We start from the raw sequence: 23,221 nt of genomic DNA on the forward strand, positions 1-23,221 counted from the left end.
TGTAGGGAAAAGATTCATTAACACCAGCAAATGAGGAATCCAGCAGAACTGCAAAATGAAAATGCAGTACAAACCATAAAGGTTTACAAACGTGGAGAATACCTGCTGACCTGCTGCAACAAGCCAGAGGCACAAGCTATACGGAGGTGTGACAGCATAATGTGACCTTATATTTCTTTAGCCAACCCCCTTTTCTCATAGGTCTCGATCTGCTTTGGTTACTCACTGTCACCGAGCTGCTTGAATGGAACGTGAAGCAGGAAGCGTCCAGGCCGTCGCTGCTGGAGTCCAGGCAGACTTTAAAAGATAATCAGGCCATACAGCAGGAAGGTCAGCGTGAGTGAAGCTTCCAGAGCAGCACTCTGCATGCAGGAGGACTTGAGAAATACACAATGCAATATACGAAGCAGCAGCAGATTATTATACAAGGCATCTATCTATCTATCTATCTATCTATCTATCTATCTATCTATCTATCTATCTATCTATCTATCTATCTATCTATCTATCTATCTATCTATCTATCTATCGACAGTATCTATCTATCTATCTATCTATCTATAGGTCATGTTATTAAATTCAGGTAATTTATCTCAAACATCTATTTAATAATAATTGCAAATTAATACTTAAAGTTTGCCATCTTCCAAAGTAAAGCTAATTCAGTTTGCTTGGGACAAAACGCTAATCAGTTGCTGTTCCTAAAAAATCTGTAGAAGAAATGATACACCTCATATGCTGAAGTGTGGCATTCAGTCTAGTGTGGATGCAATAAATACGATATAACATGTGTCACAGGTACTTGACCAGCTTTAACACTTAAATAAAATTCCGTTTCAGTTTGTTTTGTGCAGTAGTCAGGTAGTGGTCTTGTTTTAGTCATCTGGGTACATTTATATAGTTTTATATTAGTTTTGAGAGGTCAATGCATAAAATCACCAGGTCAGGTCAGGTCAGGTCAGGGCGGAGAGTGTGTGCTGATGCAGCATGTCGTCGCACCCACCACATGGGGAAACTCCTTGGGATCTCGGCTGGCGACCCCCCAGGCAGACACACGGTCCAGTCCCACCCTCTGGAGATGGCCATCCATCTGCCGCAGCCATGTGTTACGTGGGCGTCCCCTCAGCCTGGTCCAGCCACTCAGGTTATCAGCAATGAGGATCCCATGAGCCGGATCATCCTCAGAGAAACACCATAGTGCCGTAACTGACGCTCCATCACAAAGCAGGTAACGTGCCTCATTCGGGACTCCTCTAGCAACTGCTCCTTCATCACAAAGTCAAACCAGTGGTACCCAAGGATTCTCCAAAGAGACACAATACTGAAAGAGTCCAGTCTTTGTTTCAGATCAATGGACAGTGTGCATGTCTCACAATGCATCTACTGACTTCATAGAAATCTGTAAGTCTGTCAGTAATACCTGATCTTCAAATTAAAAGTCACTATGCATATTTGTTGAATCGGCATTGACTGCAACCAAATGTGACAGTTTGTAACCGAAGTGATGGCCACATATTTCGCAGGACATCTTTGATCTGCAGACAGGTGCCTGGTTTTGTGGTTGGATAGAAAACCTCCTGGCCATGCAGCCTGTGTCTCGCACACAGGGTTGATGAAACTTCATTCAGCCAGTGAGACCATGGAGATCTCCTCCTCTCTGATATATTCTAATGGGTCGTTGCCTCATACCAGCACTCGCATCTGTCGACCTTAAAAGGTATAATGAGGCATTGTTAGCGCCTCGCCTGTATTTTTCCTAAAATATATCTAAAAATGAAAGGGGAATTCAAAATCTGCTCTATTTAATTACATTGGAGACACTCTCGACCACCCACATAATTAGAAAACAGGCGGAGAATTTTTTTTTGCACTGTGTAATCACCCATAAGGGCTCCGAAAACAAGCATGATGATGATCTTCATGCAGTCTGGGATAGGAGAACAGCTTTGACCCAAAAAGCAAGTCTGTGGGGACTGTATAGTTATGGGGCACTTAGAATTGTATGTGTAGGTTATCCAGCATGAAGGTGATGTCTGTATCACCATGAGTGGGATATAATCACAGCCACCCCCCATACATACCCCTGTAAGAGATAACTCAAGCCAGAACAATAGACATAAACCCATTAAAATTTAGATGAAAACTGCCATACCGAGGCCTGATCTTTGTGTTTGATTAACTCAGGTCATTTTGACATGGAGGGCTGAAACTTTGGAGAAAGTGCCCATCATTGTTGGATAGATGAAGGCTTATGGAAGCCCAGTCAGTGCGTGAATCACACCGCCGTGGTTCTCAGAGGCGACTGCTGCCAATGTGACACTATTCGCCCGGTGTTTGCCTCTCAGTTTGAAACACCAGGTGGATGGGCAGGCAGGCAGGTTTTTAGCTCAACGTCAATATCAAAATGGCTGGAACATAAACAAAATAGATGTTAAACACTAAAAAGACTTATGATTATGATTTATGCATTTGTTGAAATATTTAAATTGCTAATACTATACTTTAATGAACATACAAATGTTTAACAACAGTTCTGTCACAAAGTGATGAAGCACAGCTTTTAAGCATCTAGTTTTCCTTTATTAAATTCAGACTAAAAGTTGACTGTGGTTTTCTCAGATAACTTACTGGCTGTAGCATATAACTCCAACAGAATAACATCTGTCATTAAGTAAAATAAAAACAAAATGGTGGGTTAATCCACAAAATAACCCCCATATCATGATAAACAACCCATGTCAAGTGTGCAGGAATTTACAGTTAGAAAAACCTAAATCACCTGATTTGCATGGGAAACGTCCCGCTGTAAAATAAAAGCTGCTTATGAATGTTCTATGAATGCATTATAAAAGCATTATGAAGTTGCAGTTAATGTAAAGCATTACCTAATAAAAACTCAGCCTGCTTATTATTACAACTGTGTCCTTTGAGAGCTGAAACTGAACCTTGTCTTTGGCTCTATATACATACTGAACAGTGAGTTTTCCTTGGGGCTCATCCTACGCCAATGAGCACAAGACTCTGTTTCTTGTGTCAGTGTTGAGCAGTTTGGATTTGTACTATGCTTACTTGGTGTTTCATTCCCACCCAGCCCCATGAGCCATCTAAGACTGAGACCTTCCCCAACAGTCTTCATTCCAGAACCTTTCATCCAGTCAGCCGGCCAAGTACAGGTGAATTCCCATTTCATCAGGTGTCCTGTCTGAAAGAAATGGGGACCCAGTGCTACGGTATTGCTGAGATGGTTTGGAATTGATATCTTGCATCTGTGTTCTAATTAACTCTATAAAAATAAAACCAGTTTTAGTTAACCTCAAGTTTGCATTGTGGCATCAGTTCTCTAAAAAATATTAATTATGGTAACAATTTACTTAAGACCATGTTTTTAAGTAATTTTTGAACGCATTCATAATGCATTAAAATACATTCATTAAGCATTATAAACATGGATATATTTATAAAAAGGCGTAACACATAACAGCCATGTTTATTATGCATTATGAATGTCTTATGAAGCTCTCATCTATAATGCACTATGAATACCTTCATAATGCAGTACAAAGCATCCTTAATGTTTATACTTATATTGTAATGCATATTAAAGGTATCTGTATATTGCATAATACACATGGCTATAATGTCTTTTGATAAATATATATAGCCATGTTCATACTGCTTTATGAATGCATTATTATTTGTTATAAATGTGGTTATAAATTACTAAAAACATGGCCTAAAGTAAAGTGATACCAATATGATAAATACTTTTGTTCTTTTCTGTTGTTGGTACTATAAGTTTTTGTATATACTAATGTAATCCTCATATTGTGTGTTGAAAAATTTTATTAGGATTTGTGGAATTTTCTAAATGAAATGTTAATCTTTAGGGCTATAAAATCTCCATTTTCTTTTGTTTATGTGAGCATAAACAAAAGAAATAAAATGTGTCATTCTGGGCTTAAATCTTTTCCACAATAATATTACATTCTTTTACAAGAAAAACTGTTCACAATGAATTTACATTTTAAGTTGACTTACTCTTTTGCCTAAATTAATTTCACTTTTTAATCCTAAAAACTGGGCTTTCTAGTCTATAGAACATTTGCTTTATACTATTGGATCATAATCATTTACTTTGAGCCAACAGGCTTAGTCCATGCCATTGCCTTAAATGCCTGCCAGAGCAAACCCTTATAACATGTGACACTGATTTTTGTGCTCTGCATTATAACATGAGTCGCTGTGTGTACAGTGAGCAAAAACAAAGAGCTGTATTTAAACACATGAACAAAGCTGACAGAAAACAAACTAGGAATTGTGGCAAGGTTGAATAGAACAGTTACCAACGAATACCGCGGTTTGTTTCAAATAGGAAAAAAGTTGACTACTACACTCGGTAAACACTACAGGCATTCTTTACACGCTGACAATTTCAGTACCCTGTTCATACTCTGTTTCCAGTTAGTGTAACATATCATCACAGGCATCCATTTTCCAGACTAAGATCGACACACTGAGTTTAGATGGGCAGAGGCCTTGGAGTCAGAAAGAAAACAAGCAGAGCAGAGGGCTGTGAAATGCTAAGGTGTTCGACACTAATCTGCGCACCTAAGAGTGCGACCTATACGGGGCTGTGTCGAGTAGCAGACCATGAACATTGCACACCTGAAATTAAGCACAACTCCTGAGTTCCATACATCCATCCATCCATCCATTTTCCAAACCGCTTATCCTACTGGGTCGCGGGGGGTCCGGAGCCTATCCCGCAAGCAATGGGCATGAGGCAGGGAACAACCCTGGATGGGGGGCCAGCCCATCACAGGGCACACTCACACACCATTCACTCACACATGCAGACCTACGGGCAATTTAGCAAGTCCAATTAGCCTCAGCATGTTTTCGGACTGTGGGGGGAAACCGGAGTACCCGGAGGAAACCCCACGACGACATGGGGAGAACATGCAAACTCCACACACATGTAACCCAGGCGGAGACTCGAACCCGGGTCCCAGAGGTGTGAGGCAACAGTGCTAACCACTGCACCACCATGCTGCCCCCGAGTTCCATACAGTCATGTGAAAAAATAGGACACCTCATTAAATATTTAGTTCTTTATTAAGAAATATCAACAGATCAATATTAAATCTTACTTCATATCTCTAGACAAAGGTGATGTAATTGCATCATCTATGCAAAAAAAAAGTTAGGACACCCTCACATTCATCACTATTTAAAATTCCTAGAATTCTGGTGCACCATATCCAGTGAAGATGATTAGAACATCATAACATCGCTTTTTGGTGGAGTCTGTCTTATTTAAACCACAGACATTTAGTTTGGTTTGCTTTTCATTGTTGAAGTGAGTGGTATCACCATGGTGAGATCCAAAGAGCTCTCTCAAGAAAGAAGATTGTAGACGCATATGAGTCTGGGAGAGGATATAAAAATATCTCAAGAGTTTGGAATCAGCCATTTCACTGTCCGGAAAATAATTTACAAGTGGAGAACATTTAAAACAACCGCCAGCATGGCCAGGTCAGGCCGTCCTAGCAAGTTCAGCCCAAGAGCAGAATGCAAGACGCTGAAATAAGTCTCCAAAAATCCTAGCATGTCATCACAGGACATGCAGGAAGCTCTTGCCACATTTGATGTCAAAATACATGCATCTACCATCAGAAAGAGACGCACAAGTTTGATTTACATGGGATCTGTGCAAGGAGGAAACCCCTGCTGTCAAAAGAACATCTGGGCAGCATTGAAATTTGCCAGAGACCCACCTAGACAATGACCGGGACTTTTGGAACAACGTGCTTTGGACAGATGAATCTGAAAGTGAAATATCTGGACACTGTAACAGAGGACATGTTTGGCATAAACCAAAAACAGATTTTGAGTAAAAGAACCTCATACAAACTGTGAACCATGGGGCTGGAAATGTCATGGTTTGGGCCGCTGTGCTGCAGCAGAACCTGAGCTCACCATCATAGAATCCACTGTGAATTCTTCATCATATCAGATGGTGCTTGAGGACAATGTGAAAAGATCTGTCCAGAAGTTGAAGCTGAAGTGGGGTTGGACCATGCCTAACCTAAAACATTCCAGTAGATCTACCAAGGAAGGGCTTACAAGAAAGAAATCGGGGGTTCTGGAATGGTCAAGTCAAAGCCCGGATCTGAATCCTACTGAGATGCAGCTTAAGGAATTCTGCATTGGAAAGTGGGGAAAACTTTCTGCTAGTCAATGTCTGAGATTGATGGATGGTTATAGGAAACGTCTCCTTGAGCTTATTCCAGCCAGAGGGGGAAATACTAGCTATTAGGGCACAGGGTGTCCTAACTTTTTCCACAGTAGGAATTGTCATCCTAATTTCCTTTGTTAAATTACATCACCTTATCTACAGATATAATTTGAAAGAAGATTTAATATTGATATTTTGATATTTCTTAAAGAATTAAATATTTAATGGCGTGTCCTAATTTTTTTTAACATGCCTGTATGTTTCCTTGTAAAGAATTTATGGTCTGTATTTTTACTTTTTGAAGGTTCATTTGTCTTGCAAAACAACAGTGGACACGTAAACGGATGAGCAGGGTCATACGGCTGCTAAGGTGGAGTCACCCTGTAGAAGACCCTAATGGAGGACCTAGTTATATAACACATGCCAGCAGTATACATACATTTATTGAGATTGGGATCCGCACTGAATGAAGACCAATAGTGATCATTTTCTTAAACATCCAGTACATATAAGGGAGCAGAATCTTAACTGTCTTCCACTGCAGCTTCAGTTCTTGCTCATGCTGTTTGATCAAATGACAAGATGGAAGGCAAAAGTGAAGCAGAGGAGGTGAGAATCCTCAGGCAAGCAGAGTGATGACCAGAGGATTTTGCCTTGAAAAGGAAGCTCCTATTGGCAGTAGCTGCTTTAGGATGCAGAGCATGAAGATTTTAATTAAGAGAATTAATGAGAAAAGGTGGTGCTGGAACCAGGGGGCGCTAGTGAGGCACTGGCTCTCTGAGGGAACAGAACCCCTGCAAGTGGGTGTCAGTCAGGAGTTGCAGATGGGTAGAGAACATCAGAGACAGCAGGTGTCCTCACGGTATCTGTACATGTGACTCTCGCAAGAATTAGCTCACTTAGTTGGCTAATAGCTAATACAGGTCAGCATTTCACGGCTCACAGCTCTGCCGAGTCCCCGACAGAAGACAAAGTAGCGCTCATTGCCAGGAAACTTCCACTGGAATAAGACCAGGCTGAACACTATTACTCACTCCTGATTCTCTCACCTGCCCACGATTAGACATTTAGACACACAGTTTCTCCTTATTTTTGACTCCTCCAAGGCATAAATAGCTTCCATACACTGCGCATCCAGAAAGTACTCAAACCTCATCAGTTTTTTTCACATTTTATGTTGCAGTCTTAAGCTAGAATCATTTAAATTCATTTTTTCCCTTCAATCTACAGTCTATAATAACAAAGCAAAAACAGGATTTTGGAAATTTTGCAAATAAATTTAAAATAAAAAACTGACATCAAATTGAATAAGTATTCAGACCCCTTGCTGTGACACTTTGACCCATTTCTATTGATCTCCTTTAAAATGTTTCTTTGTTCGTATTCCAATTGATTAGACATGATTTGTAAAGGCACACAACTGTCTACTCAGTGTAGACTGATTACATGAATATAGCATAAGGCTGCAATGTAAAATCTGAAAAATGTGAAGGGCTCTGAATATTCTCTGAATGCACGATACATCTTCCAACATGGAGACGCCCTTAAAATGTGTGTATGATGCAAAGATTGGAGCCTTTAATACTTTTCCTTTAGAGATGACAAACCAACATCGCACACATTGTCCACCCCTCCCCCGAGCCCCCCCCTTGTCTTTCGGGCACTCTTCCCTCGCAAACACATATTGCCTACTTAGGCAAAATATGTTAAACATACTGTACTGTTGCCGGCAAAATCATGCTGATTGTAAGTATAGCTCAGAATGTAAATTGCTAAGTAATAAAGACCATGAGTGTTCGTATGGAAACAATGCACACAACCTGTTCTGCACACCTGTTCCAGCGCTGAGAACCAGCAGGAAAGCGAAAGGGAACCTGCTTTTGGCTCATTATTCCAATACCTAAAACTGAAACATTTTAATGCCACTTGCTGTAATATTTTATACTCCCTAATAGCTCACCATATAAATTTAATTGCCATTGTTAATTGCCATTTAACATTTTCAGGGTACTGAAGGGAGAAGTTAGGCTTGGAAAGTTACTGAGAGAGGGATTAGCTCCCATTGGGATATCTGGGTTAACTGGGTATTGATTGACAGCGCACTGCTCCCCCATGGGTTTTGAAGCCTAATTTCTCCCTAATTTAGTCAGAAATGAGGCTGAGAGCAGGTGTGTGAGGGGCATCTTATCGCTATGGTTTCACTCCGGTGTTACCCTGGAATCCAGCATGCTGAATAATAACGTAAATGCAGCTGACTTGGTCCTGATCACGGGAGGGGAATTAAGCATAAAAATGGCAGGTATTTCTTTTAAGCTAAAATGGGCGACTGCCCACGGCAGAGCAATTTTCTGCTTAATGCATGTTAAACTTACGGAATAAAGAGGTTGCTGTTATCGGCTTCTGTTAAATTAATTGAAGGTCTAAGTTATCTCCTGCCAATTTTGTGAAGTCAGGAGCGTCGGCATGTCGTGACTCACGGCATCAGAGTGGCAGGACTGGAGAGAACAGAAAATGAAATGATGGATACACACTAAGAAAGGTAACTGGCTGATCTGCACGCCACAGACGACACACGACGAGGTGAACGTGGAGAGTCAATCCACTGCCTTCTGCTACCAACACTGTTAACATTGTTTTATTTTATTTTTAATGATGACAAACGTTTGCAGAGATTTAAATAAATTATAATGTAAAATGAAGTCCAGGCGTTGAACGCTGACCCCACTGCATTAGCCCACTGTGTTCAGCATTCAGCAAATTCCTCTGTTTACGCTGGGAGATTTATAACATCCAAACAGCAAACACCCAGTCCCTCTGGTTTATCACTCAGTATACCATGTTGATTAAAGAGCCTGGTATTAGAGAACAATGCTTATTCATTTAATGGCTAAGAGCTCAGCGATTTTCTTTTTGGATACGTAGCTGGAGATCAACATCCCATCGCCACATTAAATGACCAATTTCAGAAGAATGGGTGTATGGTAATTAATGACTTAAGTGGATTAAAAGTAGAGCAGATTGAGGTTCTTGAAAGACTCCAGTAGAGAATAGTGATCTGGAACAAGTGGGTGGTTATTAACATCCAGTCCTGCTAGGCTTTGCATATTAAAGAGTAAACCTGCCTCAAATAATAGGCTGGGTCACCAAACAAAGCAGATAAGCAATTATGAAAATATTTTTAAATGTGGTGAGAACACACAAGCGGCCTGGGCAGGACTACGATCAAAGTAAGCCTCCACATTACAGATGAAAAAATCACCAGCTTCCTTTTTTTGACAATAGTCACTTCTAGCCCAAACCTCAGCCACTATTTGCAATGAATTTGTACGCGGCTATTAAATCGGAACATTGTTCCATTTAGGGTGCTATGAGAAAAACCTGGATCATCCTTAAACTGTCTAACTGGCCGTCTAAGAGGCTACGAGCATTCTTGTCAGCCTTTGTTACAGTGAAATACTGTGTTCCAGAGGAGAAGCTTAAATGTCAGCAGTTATTTTAAGTGCATGCACTGCAGCCATTCCTCATGGCAGAAAATAGCTGCAGTTTTAAAAAGTTGCACTCGCGTTCAATGGCACTGCTTTGGAGACGGCTCTGCTGAAGCAGGGGCTTTCAGCACAGATGAGCTGAACCACTATTTAAAGAGGAACCAGAATTGGATTTGGCAAGCTCCATTCTCCCAGCCTTCAAAGAGACAGAAAGGAAGCCAGAAGATGTAGTTCATTAAAGTCCATTAAACAATCAGAACCAATATGGGCATCAGATTTACAGGCTTTATTAAAACATTTATTAAATGAAATCTATAAAAATGACTGGAAAGCAGCTGAAACAGGCAATCACATTCTGATACTAGTAGTGCTCAGTGTCTATGACAATCAAATGGGTATACAGGGATGACTGATGGAACAGAAGATCTCTATGTCACACAAACATGGTTCCTGGTCAGTAATTAACGAAACGACTTATCATGCATTGTTTTGGTGTGGTAGTGTAATTTCTTATGCTAAAGGTCCCAGTTCCTGTTGTGCCGTGTGAAAGCGACATACGAAAGTCACCAGGAGCTACAAAAGTTCCAAGTTTAAGCAGCCCAGGGACCAGGTTCCAGAACTTCAGTGTGAAAGCGAAAGAGAACTTGACAGGAAATACTCAGGAGAACCAAAGCAGGTCTTCTCTTCCAGCATAAATAACCATGGGAGACACAAAATGTTTGTAGGTTGAGCTTAACACATAATCTCATACGAAACTATGCCATCACACCAAAACAATGGATGGTAAGTCGTTTCATTAGCTAATTGTTAATGGGGAGGATCAATTGTGATCAAAATGGGACACAACCTATTTATTATTTACTTATATGACCTGTGACATGTTCATGATTCTTATTAAATCTGACCAGCAGATTGATCTTTCGTTTCCACAGGATAAAACACCATACCTTTATCCCGCTAATAAGTGCTGACGAGATCATAAAAAGTATATTAGTTAGAGATCAACTTTTCTGATGCAGAAACATGGAGACACAAGCAAAAAATGTATTAATTGATGCACTGAATGTAACTGGGATACAAAAAAAAATCCATCTGATCCATTTTGCTCCGCTACATCTCTTTTTCTGCACTTCTAAATAACTTTCAAGTTAGCGCTGGTTCTTGTGATCAACCAATCAGCAAGCAATCCCTGTAAGAGCCTCCCCAGTAGTTTGTGTTCATTTGAAAAGTACGTGGTCTGGAGTAGGTACTAAAAAAGGATCTCGAACTGCTTCTAAGGAACTACAATCGCGTCGAGTTCCTGCGTTGAGAACACAACAGAAGTCCCTGGTTCTGGAAAAAAATTCTGGTTCCAGAAAAAAGTTCCGACAGTGTGAAAGCATCTTTTGATTTTCTCCACCCTTCTGTTAAAGCTGTTTCCACCCACGACCAATCCTTCCTTCACGTACTACAGTTTGCCATGCTAAGTCCTACTAATCCTACTAATATCACTGTTCTCCCAGGTGCTTAAGAGGAACGTAAAAAGGTTTGCTCATAAGAGCAACATATGGAATAATATATTAAAATGTTTTAATACAGTCTTTTGAGCTTAGAGAGGAACATAGGACCCCAAGTCCGACCATGATCTGGGACAACTAGGAGACCAAATGGAGAGCTGGGGCCGAAGGTGAAGCGATGACTGAGGGAGCAGGACATCTCCTCCAGGTTCTGAAGCTCTGCATTGGAGCAGCAGGACAGGACTTCTTGGACCACGGCGCCGTTCTCCGCATGGGACAGGGTGCAGGTGGAATAAACAACCAGACCTCCAGGACGAACTGCTGCCAAGGCTGACCTACTCATCGCCAGCGGCAACACAAACAGGAAATGACATCAGAAAAAGCAAGGAAATCTCATTCAATTTGTTTTTTGTATATTTTTCAAGCTGCTGCAATTAATAACTTAAAATTCACTGACCCCAGATCAGTGTTTACCCATAGCCAGACTAGCAAAATAAAGTGTCCCACATGGTCATCCCACACAAACTCGTCACCATCCCACAACACCCACTGGGGGGATGACACCAACTGGTTATCTGCTCACTTACCGAATGGCCCAAATACATGTGTCGCCCATCATGCTGTCAGAGGAGGCCTCTACAGAAAGGTTACTAATACTTTAAATCCACTCTGATCTCAAGCGTCATATTTTAGGTTGAAGTTGAAGAACACAGCAGCCATGCAGGCTAGCTGGGTGCACAGTGAGCCAGTGGCACATTAACCTGGAGAAGGAAGGCTTATCGCCTACGGTACAACATTATTCATCATTAGAAGATTCTGCTTGGAATTTACTCTGGTATAATTCAATTATGTTTGTAGCACAGGACTAATCGACTATGGCCAGACAGTCCTTGGTTCCCCTACAGCGCATGTGAGGTTTAAGACCTAGCTGCACCCAAAGCTTTTATTTAAATGCCTCAATGACACAGCTCATACACTGCTGCCTCTGACAAATGCCACGCAAAGAAAGTGTGTCCTGTTCCGCTGTAAAACTCAATCAGCCTCCTCAAGAGAGCTACGGCGCTGCTCAAAACTCTGGAAGAGCATAATCACGAAAGAGCGTTTGGAAGATGTGGGAGTGAAGCTGAATCATTGTCACTTGAGGTGTGAAAGATAAGTTACTGTTTCCAAGTACCAATTTGAAAGGCAAGCTTTTAACTGTTCGAATGCTGTGCCGAAGTCCCATCTGGGTAAATGAACGTTCGCTGACCCCGCCGTTACCTCTCGCTGAACGCTTTGTGCCGTGATCAGGAAAAGGAACAGGTATGATGCTCTAGCAGTATCACTGAATTCTGTCTGCAGACAGTTAGACATAACTGCACATAACGATTCTAAAAAGACATGAGGGAAAACAAACAAGGCGGTATTACAGCAATAGGCTATCAGCAGTGATTCTGAGTGATGGCGGTATGTAGGAAGTGCACTCCAGACGGCCCTAAGGGTTAAGCAGGCCTCTCCATCAACCAACCAAAGTGGACAGTCTGATTCGTTTTCCTAAGAGAGCTTAGAGTATTAAAAATGCTTGGTTTTTAAGTCCTGGTCTCTCCTGATGGTTAGTGTTCATGTGGGAACTGACTCATTTCTTTGTAGAGAGACCCTGCAGAGAAACCTGCAGAGAGACCATCCATGTTAATTGACCAACCCCCCCTCCGACACAGTAGCACAAAGTCGTTCAAGGTCAGTCCTCATATGTTTGCATTACTGCAGACACTAACTGCAAATAAATAAATGGGCCCCAGGTACAGCAGGAGGAAAACGGAATGCATCAATCTACACTGTTACAGCTTCAGTAAGTGCTCACAGTGTGAGAGCGCGTGCACAATTCTCAGGCCTCACAGCGGTGTGAACGGCTCGCGTCAGAGCGTCAGCTGGCAGGGGGTTTCATTAATATTCAGGTCAGCAGAGGTATACTGTACCATGCATGCAAGGCGGCACTCTGCAACCGTGCCACAGAGGCGGAACAGGAGAGATGCAGCCGACGCGTCGAGATTATGGAGGAGTCACAGCACTCATGCGGGGGCCCAGCCTTTGCGGTACCAAATGTACCTCCTGGAGGGCTTAGGACCCTTCCCCCAAATGGCACCCCCACGTCACCTTGGGGCTTCGATACCTTGCCTGAACCCAGCCGTTCACCCAACCACATCGGCACACCCATATTAATTATATTCATTAATTAAATATTGCCAGTTAATTACTTCATAGTTTCTATGGAGTGTTCAATGATTAGTGTTTCCGCCACACAGAATTAGGGTAGTTAATCACGAGTGTGAGAATTGGTCAGCGATGCTGGTTTCCTTAATCTCCCCATGTTCGGGTCTTTGTGTACACCTGTTTTTTAGAAATATATGGGAGACCCTGTAAAATGGGATTTATCAAGCTTTTTGTTGGGTCCAGGGGAGGCAGTGGCTGCTAGCTTCCTTTTCATGTTTTGTGTGAATAAGTGGGATTTAACCGGATTTAACCAGATTTGACTGGACTGCTCTTTTTGAGGAGCTCAAACCTGGGGGATTCTCACAACTATTTTTGCACATCTTGTCCCATTGACCTGGACTGCAGTTTACTACAAGGACGTGTTATGAGAAGCTGGTATCCTGGAGGAGGAGGGCTGCTGACTGAGTGTGGTGGGGACAGCTTGGCCCTCGCGATACAGTGATGCTGAGGCCCCCTGCCGGTTGACGGTGCACACAGTGCCGCAGTCAGTACCTGGAGCAGTGAAGCGGTGTTTTTCATTGGAGGAGAGAGAAGCCACCTCAAGATTCCAAAACATACAGTTCGTGGCCAGGATGGGGCTACAAAGACTCAACTTTCCTAGCTTGTCTTAACTGATTGTTTCCAGCAGCTGAAATTACATTCGAAGTTTCAGTTTTCTACATATATGCATATTTGACACCAAATGCCATCAAATCTTCGACAAGAAAACAATATAAGGAAACATGACTGAAGAAACAGTGTATAATTCAATGTAAAATAATTTAGTCCTGAAATATACATGTGATTTTTCTGGCATCGTGCAAGATTGTTTTGCGTCAGCTGATGGACAGATGGCTTCACTTTCCTCTCGATCACAGAAAGACACGTGATTCCCTCTGTAAGTGCATGTCAGCTAGGTTCCGATGCACAAAACGGCCACAAACCACGACACCACTACCACTGGCCCTCAGTCATGTGGGGCTTCACTGCAATGCAGTGATATATATATCCTTTAAAAAAAATCAGATTTTAAAGGCCAGTGCCTTGATTCATTGACAACGCATCCACCCAAAATTGAGGAGGATCATCCTGTGGCAAACGTGAAGGCAGTATTTTATCCTCTCCATATCATGCTCTTCTGAGGTTTCCATGGTGTTGCTGTGAAGCATGAGAAGTCCATAGATCTTCCTCTGCCTATTTGGTGACTGAATCATGGACACTGACTTTGACTGTGGCTAAGAAGGTACTCAGATCCTTCCCTGTTATTCTAGGGTCTTTGCGACATCCTGGAGGGTTTTGTGTCTTGCCTTATTATTCACTGTTTTCTCCAGGCTTTCCCCATTGGGATGACTGTGGTCTGGTGGAGCCCCAGAGAATAAGACATGGTCCTGTAAGCCACTCCACACTGACAGAACACCACCTTCTCGTGATCTCTGTTTAACCATAGCCTCACTCTGAAGGTGAAGGCTAAATATTTACACTGGACAGGGCTGACCCACATCAACACCCCCTCCCCCCACCAGCAGCAGAGTATTCAAACAGCTGAACTCTAATTAATCCTTTATTAGTATTGACTAATGGGGTCAAAGACTTTGGCACGAAGATGCCTGCAGCCAGTCGAGTAATTATTGTACAGTGACTGACTGGAAGAAAGCAACACATGTAACTGAGCATTCATTATAAGCTCAGCCTATTGTATTCATGCCTAGTCGACACCCTGACAGCCGTGTGTTTGTAATGTGCCATTTGCCTCATTTGTATCTCTCTTTGGACAAAAGCGTGTGTTAAATAAATGAATGGAAATGGAAGAGCGAGCGTCCATTTCGTTTCCAAGCTGCGGACACGGGCTCTTAAGGCGCGTAAGGTTCCCACAAACCTCAATAGTGGAGATGGAAGGAACACAAGCTGAGGTCTCCTACAGGATGAACTGAAAAGCCGGATGCATTCAGTTCTACCATTTATAACATGCTGAACAAACAAACAAAAACAGCTTAAGATACACTGAACATCTTAGTTTCACCAAAAACTTATATTCTGTGTATATACACAGCGGCTGAGTTTTTAACAAAGACGGAGGCTACTTTAACCATGGTTAAAAATCACTCCCTTGCATACATCAGAGAGAAAAATAAGGACACTGATGTTTAACACGACCATTAAACAATGAGTTCTGCACCGATAAGCAGGTTTCTAGTTTTTAGTAACTACTTCCAGACAATTCCAGTACATCACTTAAGTCTGGTCCTCTCTCATGAATGCAGGAAACTTCACTGGTTGCAACCACTGAGATGGAAAATTGCTGAGAGATTTAGGTGTGTGCAGATAATTTATGGAGGCTGTGGAAGCAGGGGGGGTCCAGGCCCGGGCGATGCAGGGCAGTGCAGCCGTCATGCTGTATGAACCAGGGGCCTCGTCCGTCTAAGCATCTCTTACAGACGCAGGAGCGTGATGGAGCCTCTGCGGCCTCCATACTAAACAGCCTGGAAAGTAGGTGCTGGAATTTATGTGCAGCATGAAAGCGATGAGTTCCGGAGCGGAAACCAAGGGCAGCATATGAGGGAAAAGGCTGAGAGAGGCGCTGAAACACTCCCAGAGCGTGAGCGGGCGGGAAGCCTGACATCCATGGTGCTGGAGACGCCGCCAGGCAACGCTTCAACTTCCTCCGGTACCTTAAACACCTCCACAACTGACCCGTTGTCACCTCTGCCGAATCAAGTCATTGGTACGTAATCTGCTATAGAAGGAGAACGGCGGAGATTACAACTAATTTAAAGCTTCGAGGGAAAATCAGGCTGGGGTGTGAGGATATAAACACTGAGGATGTGCAGACACCTACACAGGAAGTAGGAAGCACAAACACGCCTTTAAAGGCACGAGGCGGCACCCGTCCAACACAAAGTTTGCCATGTACGACAGTTACGGCACAGAGTGTGGGCGTCCGTCTCTCTTTACTGCCGGGAACGGGGGGGTGAGGGGTCCCCACACTCCCCCCGACTCCCATGTGGCTGCAAAAATGAGATTTTATTCACTTCAGCACAGACTAAACCTGAGATGTTCAGTACAGAATTATGTCGGAAGGTAACATTTTTTTTTATTTTATATTGATTTTCTCTGCCTTTTGGAGAGCAATCAAGAAACACAGTGTAATACTACATCCACCTGGCCGTGGGCCACATGGGAAATGGCCTGTCCCTTCCATCTGCCCGAGATGATTATCTGCATTTTGGGTGGTCAGACGGATACCAGGAACATTTAGACAAACGAGCAGTTCTGGTCGAACAGTGTCAACTATACTGAACAAAAATATTAATGCAACACTTTCGGTTTTGGTCACACTTTGTTTGTTTTTTCCAAACTGGTGCAAACAACAAAATTTCTTTGAAGGCACAAATGTAGTGTGTAAGTTTTTTCCCAAAATTTTTGGTCAAATTTTATCTTTAATGTAATGATGATCCTTGATAATCTACTGCACCAGTGTGGCATATAAGCACATTGATTCAGCAGCATGATCACTAGGGAGGTGTTCCTCATTAAGGAGATAATAAAGGACACCGTGAAATGTGCAGGTTTTGTGGAGCGACACATTAGCCCAGAGCCTCAAGTTTGTCATGCAGGTTGTAGGGATGCCCACTACCATAAGGCACCTCTAATACCATTTTACAGCCTTGAGCAGTACGACCAACTGACTACAAAATCACAGACCATGTGACTAGGATGTTCTGGATGTACACATATACACGACAGCATGTTCCAGCTCCCAATATCAAACCTGAAACCTCACACAGATGTTTAACGGTGGGACAACATTCCACAGATCACAATCAACGACCTGAAATGTTTTGTTCTGCTACTGATAAATGGTGCTCACACCAGATATGAATGTTGGAATTGTTTTCCACGATCCACCTTCTAGGTATCTGTGACCAAGAGAATCCATTTCAGCTGTTAGATTTGTATTTCTTAATGGCTTTTCGAGAAAATCACTTAAATGGTTGAGCGTTGCATTTACAATTTTGTTCGGCACTCACGGCACTCCAAAAATCAAATCAAAATCTCCACTGAAAAACAATCTGTGAAGCTTCAGTTTGCCTCAGACTCTACAGTGTTACAGCACATTTACTAAAACATGTGTAAACAGCAGTAGCCAGAGGGGAATGGTTGCCAATTATCCTTATTAAAAACCGTGTCGATAAATGTCCTTTTAGACCCCTGAGTAAGATAGTTCCTAATTTATGGAAGGGTCAAAAGCTTCGGATAAAAGCATCAGCTACGAAACAAATGTCGGACTTTTAACAAGTGTTCAAAGATGTCCTGGCTCCTATATTTGGCAATGATACCTGAGAAGGTCCCTCTGGATCTCTGGAAGTCTGGTTCTCTCCCCCAGCCTCACGGTACTCTGCTGCGGGTGGGCTGAGTACAGCCAGCTCCGGTCATTAGAACATGGGGCGTCCACCAGAACCTGCGAGGTCCATCAAATCATAATTACTATTATTAACTCATAAGCATCAGCTGCAAAACAAGCACTAAGCAGTAGATAGACTTCAGCAGGACCCAGAGGGGAAATTACAAATGGCCATCAGTGGTGAATTTTGATCTTAAACTAAAACATTCTAGATTCTGCGTTGTCTTGACATTGTATTAATATGTCTATTTTGGATGTTATACATCTACAAAGCAGGAACAAACAAACCAAATCTACATCGTTAAATGTCTTTCCAAAACAAGCACCTGGGGTGGCTGAGAAGCATCCATCCCAATGCTTAGCTTTCATGCTGTTTTGCTTCCACAAATGCAGAGTTACAGAGCAAATTGCCCTTTTTACAGCACTAAAAAGATGCTGATGGTATAAATTGAAATGGCAGGGAGAAAATGACTATGGCAAAATGAGTCAAGACGTCAACCTGTATCAACTGCCTCTGATTGCAGCTACAAGCGGTCCCATGCTCTGTGACCTTTGATCTTTGCTCAGGTCATGGGTCACAATTACTAACCAGGACTCCATAGAGACACACATGCCAGTTCCCATGCCAGCTTTAACAGGGATATGAAAACTCCTTTCAAAGCATGAAATGCATTTGTCCACAGTCAGAGCACCACTCGCTGGCAACTGACGAGAGAGAGAGGAAATTCACCCTTTTAAACATCAGGGTGAGTTAAAATGCTCAAATGTCTCACCCGTCCTGGACAGGAGGTGACAGTAAAAATCAGACATGAAGCAGCGATGTGATGCTCTGCAGATTAAACGCCCTGTGCAGCGTGTCTCTGACAGCTTGCTTCATTAGTTTGGCTAAGCTTGGGGATCTGCACCCATTAAAACAACACAGCATGTACCTGACAATCAGCTCTGCAGACAGCCAGCCTGAATGTCTCTCTCTCTCTCACTCTCTCACATACGCACACACACAAACACACACATACACACGTGTGCAAGCATGACAAGTTCCTGCCCAAGGAAATATCCACTTGCCTAATTGGATGAAGTGTGCAACTGTGAAATATATGCAAAATTAGCATGTGCCAGGCAGTGCAAGATGAGCAGATTTAGAAGGACGCAGCTGAAAACACAAACAAATGAAAATCAGTCCTATAGGCCTTGCACAGCCACTCCACCTTCTGGGCAAATAGAGAACTACAGGTGAAATTAATGCCCTTGACATTCCCCTCCATGCTGCTAAATTTTCAACAGGGAAAATGAGCTATTGCAAAAATACCTAATTATGAGGCAAAGGTGGTACAATTTTCTAAAGATTTCCACTTTCTTATTAAGCAGCAGAATGAATACGATAACAGCCTTGCAAATTCATGGTCCTATCATGCATGACAAAATGTTATAAGAAGCTGTGTAATCCATATGGGCGGCCTGTGTCCTTAGCATTATTCTCTATAGCTCAACATTACGAAGCCGTATGTGCGATATAAATGAATGAATGAGACAAAACCTAAAGAACAGAAACCCATTGGACATATTTTTCCCCACTTAAGCCATTTCGTAAACCTACAGTAACAGCTTCCTTAATGTCTGCCCATCTACACCCCCCCCCCCCCCCCAAGAAGAGACTATCAGCAGACAGTCACCTTGTCGAAAGTGCCAGCGTGGATCTTCCCAAACGTTCTTCCATCCAGGTTAGAGACCGTGAGAATGTTTCTTACAGCTGGCGGGACGTAGGACTCCAGGGTTTTGCTCAGCCACTGCTGCCGCTGAAAGTTTAACTCATTGCAATGCAGCAAGGCTGGAAGACAGAGGTGCTCCATCACCAAAAATGATTATTCAGCTTCTCCGAGTACATGCACACACAGAATATATTAAATGTCATTAAAATATCACTGACAATTAAAAGCAATAAACACACACTTGCCATTTTCTAACTCAAACAAATTTTACATCAGAGCTGCCCCTTATATTGTGTTCTGAGGAATTAGGCAGCGGAGCAGCCCTTTGGCTCCGTCGGAGATGACGGTGGTTTCATTTATCTGCCGGGTCTCAGAGCCCAGCATAGGCTTTGCTGTGAAATGTCAACAGACAGGGAATCACGGTGATAAGGCAAACAGGATGAACATTATCGTCAGCTGACAGGCAGAACCTGGGCTGTTGTTTTGTTTGTCTTTTCGCCAGAGCATGGAGTACCAAGCCCAGGGCTAAATCGGGGAAATCCCGAGCTGGACAGACCTAAAATCTACCAAACATCAGAGATTGTGTAGGAGGAGAACTGATTTGACGTTAAGTAGCATGTGTGATTCACCGGCACGACAGCTACAGAGACAGCAGCCTACAGTGTGACGTGCTACCTGGTGTGGCACACTGGAGGACCGCCAGAGCTTTGCCCCCAGGAGCTGAACACATGTCCAGGAGCCGGTCTCCTTCTCTCACGTCCAGGGCCAGCACAGGGAGCAGGGAGGCCGTGTTGAGCAGGTAGTATTGTTTCAGCCAGCCGGGCTGATGCTTCTGCGAGGGGAAGCGGGTGCGAGCTGGATGGACAAGGCACTGCAGGGAGCCGTGGTCTACAAGGCTGGAGAAGCCCTGCAGGCAGAGCCGCTGCTTCAGATCCTCTGGAGCACTGAAGCGGTTCAGCATGATTCCATACTGCCAGCAGTGTGGCTGCAGGAGTACCTCCCTGGGCAGGGGGGTATAAAAATTAAGATTTAGGTAAAAACAAACTTAGCTGGTCAAGGTACATGCCTTTTACAGCACTGAGAAACTGTACCACAAAGTCAGAAAATGGTTAAGCTGTTATGTTAGCAGACAGGACTTTTATAGAGTAAAAACTCACAGGATTAAAAAAGGGAGCCAAAAGAGGATAGACAGCTTATATATATAGTGCACTGATATTAAACTGGACGACCTGGCTACCACCCACAGCTGGCCGAGCTCCAGACTGTACTGCTGGTCAAAGTGCTGCAGGACAACTTCACACACCTGCTTCTGAGGTCCCGCACTCAACTTGTAAAATACAACAAACAAACAAACGGGTACAGAAAATTGACTGTTTTACGTATGCAGTGAAATATGACCAGCTTAACAATCTGATTTATGTGTATTTATCTGTATCTATCACCAAGACAAGAGCGCCTCCTTGCTCCCTCCTTGTCCACCTTTCTCACCTGGTGGCACGAACTGGTGAACAGCCTTTCTGACACGTGGACCCGCCAGCTCGCACACTGAGACTTAAAACATGAATGACACCCCAAAGCCTCGAACATTTGGTATTTGCCTCTCTCCCATCTTAGGTTTCGCGCTCTAATGCCAAACAATATCAGCACATCGCGAACCATCTTGACTTTCAGCAGGATAACGTGACAGTACGACCCTCACATAGAAAAGCATACGTATTAAACTCATATTTAAACGCAAAAGAACTAATACCAAGAGGTTCCCCTTGTATTTCTGTCCGACGTCTCGAAGCACCAGCGATCTTCGGTTCCGCTTTTCATCGCCAAATGTTTCTCACATTACTGCCATTCATGACAAACAGCTTTTATGGTTCATTCTTGATCTTTCAACAAAGGAATGATTTATGAACAGCTCAAGTTTATTTGCTTTCGGCTCTTTTATCCATCAACCGAAGACATGTGTTTGAACAGTCGTCCTGAATTGGCTCCTGCATTGAACGTTGTCATATTATTGCTTTATCCGACGTATACTCGCCCTTTCTATTTTTTTGTTGCGACAGACTCCGTTTCGTCCATGTATAGCAATAAAACCACCTATAATCTATTATACTGAATATATTTCATAACTAATATTTTCAGTGTTAAATCAACAAAAATTAACCATGTTAAATGTGTGTTGAAACTGTTAATAAACTGGGGGACAATTTAGATAGGACCCCTGGTGTTTATGTGTAATATACATTCATCTTCCATACCTTGTATCCTTTACTGGCTCACAGTGAGGCTGGAGCATATCCCAAGAAGCACAGGACACAAACAGAGTGTATATATACAGTTAAGGCCATAATTATTAGCTTCCTGTAAGAAATGGGACATTTTCCTATATTTATGTCCAATTTTAACATAATTTTCCAAACTTTACAAAGTGAAACATTCATCAATGTAAAACCTTCAATTAGTATGTTTTTATTTAAAAAAAATCAAAAACAAACAAAAAAAACTTTTACATTGCTGTATAGCAACTTTATTGAATATTGGGGTGGTCAAAATTATTGGCCCCATGTGAATTTGTAAGGAAACATTTGTAGTAAAGCTAAATGTTCTGGTGTCAAACCACACCTCAACCCCATGTAACTTGATTGTCTCAATCAGTTAGCACTTAAAGGTACTTAAAGGCAAGATCGAGAGGCATTACGCTTATATTCCTTGTAAAAAGTAATTTCATCATGCTAAAAACCAAAGAAATAAGTATGGACTTTAGATAAAAGTGGATGCTCATCTTATTGGGGATAGCTATACTATCATTTCTAAGTGTTTCACTGTGTTCAGAACAGCTGTATATTGCATCAAAACAAATCTGGGCCTGGACGCAAGCACACGATTTCAAAGACTTTGGAGCGGAAAATAATCAGAGATGCCAAGAACCCCCAGATCACTGCAAACTGAACTGGCCTCTTCTAGACTTGAAGCTTCAAAAAAGCTTGTGAGGGCTCTTCATCGCAGGAAATTTCAAGGTCATTGGCCAAGGAAAACTCCATTGCTTGCACAGCAGCATATCAAACCTACACTGAAGCTTACCCAGGACCATTTGAAATATGGGGATTTTGGAAGTCTGTCCTTTGGTTTGATGAGACAAAACTGCAGCTGTTTGGACGCATGGATACAGCTTTTGTTCGGTGAAGGAAGGAAGAAGCCTTCAACCCAAACACAGTCCCCACAGTTGAACATGGAGTTGGGAACATAATGCTGTGGGGCTGTTTTGCACAGAAAACCTTGTTTGGGTACATGGTATAACAAAGAATGATTACATTGACATCTTAAAGGATTATTTGAAGAAATCTCCTGCCATCTTTCTATAAAATAGTAACCCAAAGCACACATCACAGTTGGTCCAGAACTTTTTGAAGAACACCAAAATCAAGGTTTTGAAGTGGCTGTCTCAAAGCCCAGATCTTAATCCCATTGAGTCTTTGGTGAGAGCGCAAGGTTAAGGTCCAACACTCGAAAACTATCTAATCTGCATGAGTAAGAGGAACTTGCCATGGAGGGATGGTCTAAGATCCCTCAGGAGACTTGTGCAAACCTTGAGAGAAAGTACAGTAAGCAGTTGCTATCAGTTGTGAGTCAGAAGGGGAGCACTATTCACTATTAATTGTGAGAGTGTT

The 23,221-nt window shown here is 42.5% G+C and overlaps 2 protein-coding genes across 4 annotated transcripts in view; both read right to left on the reverse strand.

The window, feature by feature from the left end:
* The window catches only part of LOC125724507 (ephrin type-A receptor 3-like), a 431,178-nt gene that overhangs the window by 282,874 nt on the left and 125,083 nt on the right, over positions 1-23,221 (reverse strand). The gene's annotated exons all lie outside the window — the stretch shown is intronic.
* Positions 9,995-21,342, reverse strand: nsun3 (NOP2/Sun RNA methyltransferase 3). 3 transcript variants are annotated; one of them, XM_049001246.1, is made up of 6 exons: positions 21,048-21,342; positions 20,789-20,886; positions 20,235-20,560; positions 19,524-19,678; positions 17,786-17,907; positions 9,995-11,554 (listed from the first exon to the last, which is right to left on the reverse strand). In XM_049001246.1, exons 1-6 carry the CDS (start codon positions 21,216-21,218, stop codon positions 11,293-11,295), a joined length of 1,134 nt encoding a protein of 377 aa, XP_048857203.1. In that variant the 5' UTR covers positions 21,219-21,342; the 3' UTR covers positions 9,995-11,292. The 3 variants fall into 3 exon arrangements, with proteins under 3 accessions (XP_048857203.1, XP_048857204.1, XP_048857202.1); XM_049001247.1 differs by lacking the exon at positions 9,995-11,554 and adding an exon at positions 11,561-16,182; XM_049001245.1 differs by lacking the exon at positions 9,995-11,554 and adding an exon at positions 11,561-16,453.

Source organism: Brienomyrus brachyistius, unplaced genomic scaffold (genome assembly GCF_023856365.1).
Source record: "Brienomyrus brachyistius isolate T26 unplaced genomic scaffold, BBRACH_0.4 scaffold57, whole genome shotgun sequence".
NCBI lineage: Eukaryota > Metazoa > Chordata > Actinopteri > Osteoglossiformes > Mormyridae > Brienomyrus > Brienomyrus brachyistius.

What these genes read in the sequence shown, in the direction of transcription:
- nsun3 (XM_049001245.1), bottom strand. Translation starts at nt 21,218, where the DNA reads ATGGTTCGCGATGTGCTGATATTGTTTGGCATTAGAGCGCGAAACCTA. An exon ending in TCACCAGTTCGTGCCACCAG is followed by an intron (nt 20,887 to 21,047) that starts GTGAGAAAGGTG and finishes GTATTTTACAAG; the next exon opens with TTGAGTGCGGGACCTCAGAA. An exon ending in ACGCTGGCACTTTCGACAAG is followed by an intron (nt 17,908 to 19,523) that starts GTGACTGTCTGC and finishes TGGACCTCGCAG; the next exon opens with GTTCTGGTGGACGCCCCATG.